At 38.5% G+C, this 10,137-nt stretch overlaps 1 protein-coding gene across 1 annotated transcript in view; it reads left to right on the top strand.

Annotated features, from left to right (window-relative positions):
- Positions 1 to 10,137, top strand: part of Csnk2a1 (casein kinase 2 alpha 1) — a 57,468-nt gene that overhangs the window by 22,447 nt on the left and 24,884 nt on the right. Inside the window, 5 exon segments of the mRNA XM_050150895.1 lie at positions 208 to 417; positions 4,096 to 4,207; positions 6,918 to 7,019; positions 8,340 to 8,390; positions 9,877 to 9,936. Coding sequence (XP_050006852.1) covers positions 317 to 417; positions 4,096 to 4,207; positions 6,918 to 7,019; positions 8,340 to 8,390; positions 9,877 to 9,936 — 426 coding nt within the window. The 5' untranslated portion in view covers positions 208 to 316.

Here is a 10,137-nt window from a genome sequence, read left to right as displayed (position 1 = left end):
AAAAAAAAAAAAAAAAAAAAAAAAAGAAAGAAAGAAAAAATCCTAACATTGCATATGGATTACAGGCTACTTTGTAGAATTTGATTCAGATTAGCTGGGATATTAAGCATAGCATTATATTTGAGATCGTTATTATTAGTCAAATGGTTTTCCCCAAAAATACTTTGAAAAAAGTAATTTGTTGTTTTCACTTTTTTCCCCCAACAGTTGGAAGAAAATAGGTCTGAAACAAGGTCTTACCTACATCTGCCTCTGAACACAGTGACTGCCAGATCTTCAAACATCAAGTTCAGCTTTGTCTGCCAACCTGTCTGACATGTCGGGACCCGTGCCAAGCAGGGCCAGAGTTTACACAGATGTTAACACGCACAGACCTCGAGAATACTGGGATTATGAGTCACATGTGGTGGAATGGGGGTAATTATTTCCATTTACTTCAATGCCCTCACCCACAGTGCTGTATCTTGTAGATTCATGTTAGTAAGCCTTCCCTCCAAAGCACAAGGACAAAACCGAGCTTGCTTTCTGACATAAGTTTATTACACAGTAGTTTGGTGATTTGGCAAACTTAGTTTCTGGGTTTGTAGTCTAGAAGTCATTGTGATTACTTCTGGTTTATATATTTTGTGGATTATGGTACTAACAAAGACTTAGCTCTCAGCTTGCCTTCAAGCTTTAGCTACTATTCTGGAACCTTGGGAAGCAGAGGCAGGTAGAATTCAAAGTTAGGACTTGCCTGGGCTTCTGAGTTAAAAGCTAGCATTGAAGATACTAGAGAGGTTTTTAAGTCCTTGAGAGACTTTAAAATCACCAAGCTTAATTACGTAAGGTCTTTTGGGGGGTCAGAGTTCTGTCCCATGGTGATAGTAAAGGATGAAACAGTTCTCTAGAAATAGAAACTTCTTTTAGATGAGAAGCAGGATTTACCCTTTATTTATCCTTTCCATGATCTTAGTTATGTGCATCATGGAATGCAGCCCATTTATCCTCCAGAGCTGTAGCTTACTTCAACAACCCTGTTTACTCTCAAAGTTACCCAGGAGAGGCTCATTTGAACATTTACATTTCCTGTCTGAACATGGAGAGTTTTGTCACTTTTGTGATAAAAGCATTTTGATAGATTAAGTACAAAATAAAGCAATTTGAAAACTCATAGAGTATAACTCAGCTAAATTTGAGAAGCTGAGACCAGGTGACCTTGAATTGGAGGTCCAGGGCTATGCAGTAATACCTTGGTTTTTTGTTTTTGTTTTTTAAGTTAACTTCCATATATGATATTTTATATCTGATTCCATATGACTTTGTGTAGTCTGTAAGTGGTTAAAACTATCTCCCTAAACTGTCATAGGGTATGGTTTTCATTCTGGTTTGCTGTGATATTTAACAGCAAGCAATTTTCCACATATAAGGAGACACTCTTGGCTTAGAGATGGTGTTAAGAACCATGGTACAAACCGATAAGTGTTATTACTATTGATAATCTTAACAATTCTGTAATGTCATGGACTTTGAACTCAAGATATTACCTTTTTTTACTGCTTCAAAATCAAATGCTCTTCCATAGCTCTGCTGAAATGATACTACAGAGCCCTTTTGAGTATTTACATGGTGCTGTTTGCTTGCTGTGTTAGTTCATATGCCCTTGTGTAAGAGAACTCAATGAGTAGAAAGAGATCTGATAGTATTAACTAACATTGTCCATTGTTCTTAGTTCTTTATGTCTCCTTTCATTCTCCTTTTTAACTGAGAATATGAATGGCTGATAATACTGTATTATAGGAATAAGTAGAATTAGCTCCCCATCCCCTGTTACTTAACCATTAAACCTAGGGCCTTGTGCATTGTAGCAGGTACTCAACTGCTAGGTTATAGCTCTAGTCTTTTTTTTTCTTTTCTTTTTTTCATGACACAGGGACTTGTGTAGCTCAGAATGGCCTCAAATATGCTGTCTAACCAGGATGACATTGAACTTCTAATCTTTCTGCCTCTACTTCTCCGGAACTGAGGTTCAGTGTGCACTAGCATACCTTGGGTTATATGCATCAGGGATTCATGCATGATAGAATGTTAACTTTTTGATTTATTTTGGGGGGGGGGGGTTAAAAATTATTGTACTTGCTTAGTGGTGGTGGCTCACGCCTTTATTCCCAGCACAGGAGAGGCAGAGGCAGATGGATCTCTGTAAATTTGAGGTCAGCCTGGTGCTTGCTTGGTCTACAAAGCCAGTTCCAGGACAGCCAGAGCTATTACACAGAGAAACCCTGTCTCGAAAAAAAAAAATTATTGAAATTATTTAGCTTATTTAGTTGATGGGGAATTTGTATGTGCTACATGTGCCAAAGAACAATTAGGGAGTTTTGACCAGAGATTGAACTCGAGCCTTCTAGCAAGGGCCTTTACCATCTAAGCCAGCTTGCCAGCCCAAATTTATTTGTTTTAAAGTTTACTTAATTGATACGTATAAATGTTTTGTGTGGTACCCTCAGAAATCAGGAGAGGAGATTAGATCCCCTGGATTATAGATGGTCAGGAGCCACCATGTGGGTGCTGGGACTGAAGCTAGGTCCTGTGTAAGAACAAGTGCACTAATTCGTCTCTCCAGATCCTTTTTTATTTTTATTTTTTTGGTATTTTTTAGAAAGATTCTTATGTACTAAGGATGAGCTTGTACTGATCCTCCTGCCTTTACCTCCCAAATGTTGGGATTTGATATTATGTTGATGGTATGTGCCATCAACCCCACTTCATTTTTTCTTTTGAGATAGTTTCTCTAAGTTAAACAGGCTAGCTTGAATTCACTCTGTAGCCCCAGGCAGGCCCTAAATTTGACAAATAGCTAGGAATGGGTATGCACTACCTGGTAGAATTGTGCCTACTGGTTTGTTGTTGTTTGCTTGATTGTTTTTCTGGTAGACTTTTTTTGTAGCCCAGGCTAGCCTCAAACTTGCCATTTCCCTTCCTGAGCCTCTTAAGTCCTGGGATAATATTTGTACACCCCTGTAACCAACCGGGCCTCCTGAAGGAACTATATTTGTTATTGGTTAGAGCAAGGGCCTAACCAACAGGGGACAAGGGAAAGTATTAACATATGCCTTATTCTTTACTGTGCCTATGATATCTGATGTCCTTATTAGTTAACAAAATGTGGATAAATGCAGGACCTTTGTGGTTTATTATATCTGGTGTGGTTGAAAGCTTTATTAAATATCAGATCTTGTCCTGAAGGATAGGTGAGAGATCAAACAAATATCTACATACAAATATATATATTTGGAATCCACTTGTGAACAAATAGGCTTAATAATAAAGGGCTGCTTCTAAGTGTAACTGAACTATGATAGTCTTGGATCATTTGTTGCATTCAATACCAATATCGAACCAAGTAGTATGAAGCAAGAATATATACAGATCAGTTACTGAAGGGGAAGTAGCCTGATGTTGAGAACAAACAGCTATATACTTAAATCCTAATGCAAGCTAACCATGTGTAGTGTGCCATTGGATCATGAATAGTTGGAAATTTGAAAGAATATTTGAAAAAGCTTAATTATTCTTTTTCTTTTTAATGCTTATTGAGACAGAATCTCATGCAGCCCAGACTAGCTTTGAACTATGTAGCTGAGGATGACTTTGAACTTTGATCCTCCTGTCTTCACCTTCTGAATGCTAAGAATATAAGTGTGTACCATGTCTGATTTACATGGTACTGGAGATTGAACCCAGGGCCATGTATATGCTAGTTCAGCACTCTACCAATTGAGCCATAGCCCCAAATTTTTCTGTTTTTTGTTTGATACACACATAGTTTTAACTGGCCCAGATTTTTTTTTAATATAACATTTGAAATATCTCTTATTAACTTCTGCTGGTAATGGAGGTGTCTGTCTTTTTTTTTTTCTTTTTCTCTCAATGATTGTGTGTTGCTTCCCTTCCTTTCTGTAAATAGCTCAGGATAACCTTGAATGCAGATCTTCCCCTGTTCACCTACCAAGTGCTGGAATTACAAGCATGCACTACCATGTCTGGCAAAAACAGAGTTTTGCAAGTTGAAAATTTGATATTTTGAAATCATTGTCACTTTGTTTTCATCTACAGAAATCAAGATGACTACCAGCTTGTTCGAAAATTAGGCAGGGGCAAATACAGTGAAGTGTTTGAAGCCATCAACATCACAAATAATGAAAAAGTTGTTGTTAAAATTCTCAAGGTGAGTACAAGAAGAGAAATAATGTCAGAGTTGAAATGTAGAATCTATGCATATAGATGTCTCTCTCTTTTTGGGGGGTGGGGTTGTCGAGACAGGGTTTCTCTGTAGCTTTGGGGCCTGTCCTGGAACTCTGTGTACTGGACTGGCCTTGAACTCATAGAGATCCGCCTGTCTTTGCCTCCTGAGTGCTGGGATTAAAGGTGTGTACCGCTGCCACCCTCTGGCTCACGTAGAGGGTTTTTTTTGAGACGGGGTTTTTTTCTGTGTAGTCCTGGCTGTCCTGGAGCTAGCTCTTATAGACCAAGCTGGCCTCCGACTCACAGAGATCCATCTGCCTCTGCCTCCTGAGTGCTGGGATTAAAGGCGTGGGCCACCAGCACCTGGCTTACATAGATGTCTTTTTAATATATCTCACTTGAAAGTATATTTTCTAGTAACTTAGCCTCCCTTTTATATCCTCTGAAGTCAACAAAACTCCCAATACTAGCTTGCCAGATTAGATTTAAAGCAAGAGAAAAGATGGGTAGAGTGTGGCTGAAGAGACTCCTCTTTCTCAGGTCTTACCTAATGTCCATTTTCATGCTTTTAGTTCGTTGTTGCTTTTGTTTTCAATAAATAAATCATTACTTCTGCTTTGTAAGAATAGTAATAAGAAGGCAGGCAGGTACACTTAATGTAGTATTACCACATACACTTCAGCCATGTGAGTGTTAGGAACTAACACAAGCCTGGAAACACACACTTCATCAGAAACAGTAACTATCGGGGCATGTAAGCACGGTGGTAGAATGCTTGCCAAAAGTGCATCAGGCCTTGGATTTGATTCCTAATGCTATAAAAAAGGAGAAACAAACAGAACAACAGCTAGGCCCATTACTAAGTAAAGTGTTTGTCATGCAAGTCAGAGGGTCTGCATCAGAGTTCAGATCCCTAGTAACTACCTAAAAAGCCAGACATGGCAGTAATTTCCAGGAATTTATAGACTTGAGTTTGTCTGGAACTTGCTGGCCAGGCAGGCTAATCACTCAGTAAGCTTCAGATTTAATGAAAGAAGACGAGAAGATCCTGTCTCAGAATATAAGGTGGAGGACTAACAAGATGGTACAACAGGTAAATGTGCTTGCTGACAAAACTGACAACCTCAGTTCAGTCTCTGTAACCTACATGGTTCATCTCCCTACCTTGTGCTTTGATTTCCATGCACATGCTGTGGGACTTACTTAAAAGTCAATAAATGTTAATATAACATTGTAGCAAATCAGGAGATGCCCAGTATTGACACACATTTATACATACATGAGTCCATACACACCCTTCCCAACAATAGAAAAGGAGGTAGTTGTTTCTTAGCTGCAGCTGACTGGTGTTCATGTAACAGTGTAAGTCTGGTGTTTCTTGATGATTTCTTTGGCAAAGAGAATTTAGAAAACAATATTTACATAATCTGATATTTTAAATGTTGACTCTAGAAGACTGGAGAGATGACTCAGTGGTTAAGAGCACTGACTGCTCTTCAGAGAACCCGAGTTTGATTCCTAGTCTCCATAGCAGCTCATACCCTGCTTTAACTCCAGTCCTAGAGGATCTGATATGCTCTTCTGGCCTCTGAGGATATCACGCACACATGTGGTACATACACAAGCATGCAGACAAAATACTCATCCATGCACATAAAATTTTAAAAATATATAAATTTTGCTCAAGGTTTTTTGAAATATTTCATGAGTCAGATTTAGCCAGTGGGCTGTCAATATGCAACTTCTATTATTAGTGCAGTGCTACTGTGCTGCATTATATTGGAGGCTCAGTTCCTTGTCACTGAGGTGTCTTGCTACTGAGGAGCAGAGGTTCCCAAACACTTTTCATTTGTAGCATTTTTCTTGTCTTACATCACAGGTTTTTGTTTGTTTGGTTTTGTTTTGTTTTTGAGACAGGGTTTCTTTGTGTAACAGTCCTGACTGTTCTGGAACTCAACTTTGTAGACCAGGTTGTCCTTGAACTCATTGATATCCACTTGCCTCTGCCTCCTAAATACTGGGATTAAAGGCGTGCACTGTCTCACTTAGTGCACAAACACCTACAAACACAAAAAACTATTAGTTCTAGCTATTAGCCTTTTTTTTTTTTTTTAAAGAAATTGCATTCCTTTAAAGTACATCTGGAAGGAAAGCAGGAATATTGGTATGAACTTGAAGCCACTTTGGTTATAGGAAGAAATAAAAAAGACCCCGTCTTTTTTTTAATGCATTAAAAGCTTTATTTTAACATTATTTACTTATTTTGTGAGTGTTTGGAGATTAGAAGACAACTTGCAAGAGTTGATTCTCTCCTTTCATCACATGGACTTGGGAAGAATCTCAGAGAGTCAGCACAGCACAGTGTTGGTGGCAAAGTGCCACTATAGGCCGAGCCTTCTCTCTAAACCACTAAAAGTTTTTTTTTTTTTTTACAGGATCTACTATGTTGCCATTTTAAATGATGGCTCACAAGGTTTTAAAGTGTAACATACTGCTATTAAATAGAGACCAAATGATGATTCTGTGGCTATCTGGTCTTTGGAGTGGGAATTTTTATACCTGCAGAGTGCCCAACAGTGCTGGGCACATTTCCTTTCTTCAGGAAGCTCAGATAGAAGCTGTTCTGTATTAACTGTGAGATGTACTGAGAAGTACTTTTGTATGTATATGCTAATACACTTTTACCATTTCAGCCAGTAAAAAAGAAGAAAATTAAGCGTGAAATAAAGATTTTGGAGAATTTGAGAGGTGGTCCCAACATCATCACACTTGCAGACATTGTAAAAGACCCTGTGGTGAGTATAGTCATTGTTAACTAGGCTTGCCAGGGCTCAGGGGGTATTAGGCCCAAAATACAACTTACTTTGTTCTGTTTTTACTACCCTACCATTAAATATTGCTTAGCTAGGCGATGGTGGTGCACGCCTTTAATCCCAGCACTCGGGAGGCAGAGGCAGGCGGATCTCTGAGTTCGAGACCAGCCTGGTCTACATAGCTAGTTCCAGGACAGGCTCCAAAACCACAGAGAAACCCTGTCTTGAAAAACTTAGAGAAGCTAAATAAGAAGGAGAACCCAAAGAAAATCATATAGGCTTCCTCCTGAATATTAACCTTCATCAGGCGATGAAAGGAGACAGAGACCCACAATGGAGCACCGGACTGAAATCTCAAGGTTCAAATCAGAAGCAGAAGGAGAGAGAGCACAAGCAAGGAACTCAGGATCTCGAGGGGTGCACCCATACACTGAGACAAGGGGGATGTTCTATCGGGAACTCACCAAGGCCAGCTAGCCTGGGTCTGAAAAAGCCTGGGTTAAAACCGGTCTCGCTGAACATAGTGGACAATGAGGACTACTGAGACCTCAAGAACAATGGCAATGGGTTTTTGATCCTACTGTACCTATTGGTTTCGTGGGAGCCTAGGCAGTTTCGTGGATGCTAACCTTTCTAGACCTGGATGGAGGTGGGTGGTCCTTGGACTTCCCACAGGGCAGGGAACCCTGATTGCTCTTTGGGCTGACGAGGGAGGGGGACTTGATTGGGGAGGGGGGGGGAAAGGGGAGGCAGCGGTGGGGAAGAGACAGAAATCTTTAATAAATAAATAAATAAATAAAAAACAAAACAGAAATAGTGCTTTACTCCAGTTTCTCTGTATTTGATCAGGATGCTTATAAAGAATATTTGTTGAATAAAAAATAAATGTTCTTTATTTAAACAAAAAAAAAAACAAAAAAAAAGTTCTAAATCAATTACACATTTAACCAGCTTAGTGTTCCTGCTTTGAAAAAAGAGAATTAAAACATGTGCACATATATGTACCCAGAAAATCTGTTATTCTAAGAGATTGATATCCTTAAGAAACCAAATGTGTTGAAATCCAGTCTGCAAACCTAGGCCTAGGGCCAATGGGCAGTAGGAATATTATTGGGTCCTCTAGAGCCTTGGGAGGTTTCTTCAGAATCCTTCCAAAAATAGTCTAAGTGTGGTAACAATAAGAGTGGACAAGGTTTCTTACTGCTGTAGCAAAGGCTGCTACATTCCCCACACAAAGATCACAAGCTGTAAACTAAAGCTGCATGGACCAATACTAATGCATTTTCCTTTTTCTTCCCTTAGTCACGAACCCCTGCCTTGGTTTTTGAACATGTAAACAACACAGACTTCAAGGTATAAGCAACCATTTCCAACTATACAGAACATCTTTTGGGAACGTTGGTATAAAAAGAGCTTGTTTTTTGCTTGTTTTAAAAAGAATGTTTTGCTGCTAGATTGATTGATCGGTGCTAAAAGTAGTATCTGTTTTCCATGTCTGGATATTTTACACTTGTATCTGTTTAGTGCTCTTTGAATAACTAGTAAGTACATTTATAGCTAGCATATTTATTATTGATTTAATAGTTTCTGCTGGTAATCAGATTAGTGAAGGTGACAATATATGCTGACTTTAGGTTCAAGAGAGAATAAATTGTTTCTGTAATAGTAGGGACTACATGCATATTTCATAATATCTTAGGAATTTGGGGCTCTTATTCTTTTTCCTTATTCTTGTTCTGTTGGATGTTGAACCCAGGTCTTGAGTGTTTAAAGTGCCTGGCAGTTCAACTATCATTGTACTCCCCTAGGGTATGGATCATAAAAGATAATGAGAAAGGGTCATGTAAGATTTTGCTATAGCACAAACATGGACAAATCATATCTTTTATTCAAACAGTTCTCTGTTCTGGTATAACTGAAGAAAGTAGGCACTTTCCTCAAGTACACATTTAATAGAGTTTGACTTGACTTTGTACAAATCCAGTGTCTGAATGTTAGTATACTAAACAGAAGGTTTATTTTGTTTGGAAAAAAGAGAAAAAGGGCTGGAGGGATGGCTCGGTGGTTAAGAGCACCACCTGCTCTTCCAAAGGTCCTGAGTTCAATTCCCAGCAACCACATGGTGGCTCATAACCATCTGTAATGAGATCTGTGCCCTCTTCTGGCCTGCAGGCAGAGTACTGAGAATACTGTGTACATAATAAATAAATAAATAAAAAGAAAAAAAAGAACTATTTTAGATATTTTAGAATCAGAATAATAAACTCAAACTTCCAGAGAATTCCGCTCACCATTTAAAGGGAATTAGTTGTAAAAAATAATCTGCAGCCTTTTTAGAAACTGGAAAAGTTATATTGCAGATGTTTGTACTCTAGGGTAACCCTACACTGGAATAGTTCTGTTCTGTTGGCTCAGCAAATCTGTCTTTACATTTTCATATCCCCCTGGTGATGGTAGTACCAAGTGTGTAGGCATAAGAAGAACATTTCACTACTATAAAGATTGTCTACCAAAATGCCTTTGAAGGAAGTTAGAAGGTAAATGAAGAAAAAACCCTAGGTGGTAAAAGTATATCAGTGCATGTTGTGTCAGTCGTATATATATAGGTAGGTCCAGCATTGCATTATAGCTTCAGTGTATTTGTGTTATTCTTTACCTTTGCATGAAGAGGTGAAGACTTCAAGAGTCTCTTGAAAATGGAGAAATAGCATTTGAAAAAACAAATCTTGGGACCATGGCGAATGAGCCAGTTTTTAGTTGAAGTTACTATTAATTAGGATGAAAAAAGTGTTAGCTTAGCATTGTTTTATAGCTTAATGATTTCATTTGTCTTTAACAGCAATTGTACCAGACGTTAACAGACTATGACATTCGATTTTACATGTATGAAATTCTAAAAGTAAGTAACTGTAGGTACTAAGTATTTTTAAATTGGTCTTTGCTCCGTTGAGAAGTTTATTTGATTATAGAAAAACCAGGGGGTTAACTTTGTAATGTGTGCTAAACTCAGGGAGCTTCAGCAGTATTTGTAAACTGTTTTAGTATTAGACACTTGGGTAAAGTCTCAGTAATGAAATGGGGTGCAAAAGAACTGTAATTA

This window comes from Alexandromys fortis, unplaced genomic scaffold (genome assembly GCF_014885135.2).
Source record: "Alexandromys fortis isolate MF-2015 unplaced genomic scaffold, M_Fortis_MF-2015_v1.1 scaffold_27, whole genome shotgun sequence".
NCBI lineage: Eukaryota > Metazoa > Chordata > Mammalia > Rodentia > Cricetidae > Alexandromys > Alexandromys fortis.
The sequence above is the reverse complement of the archived record's forward strand: the minus strand, read 5'-3'. Positions and strand labels throughout refer to the sequence as shown.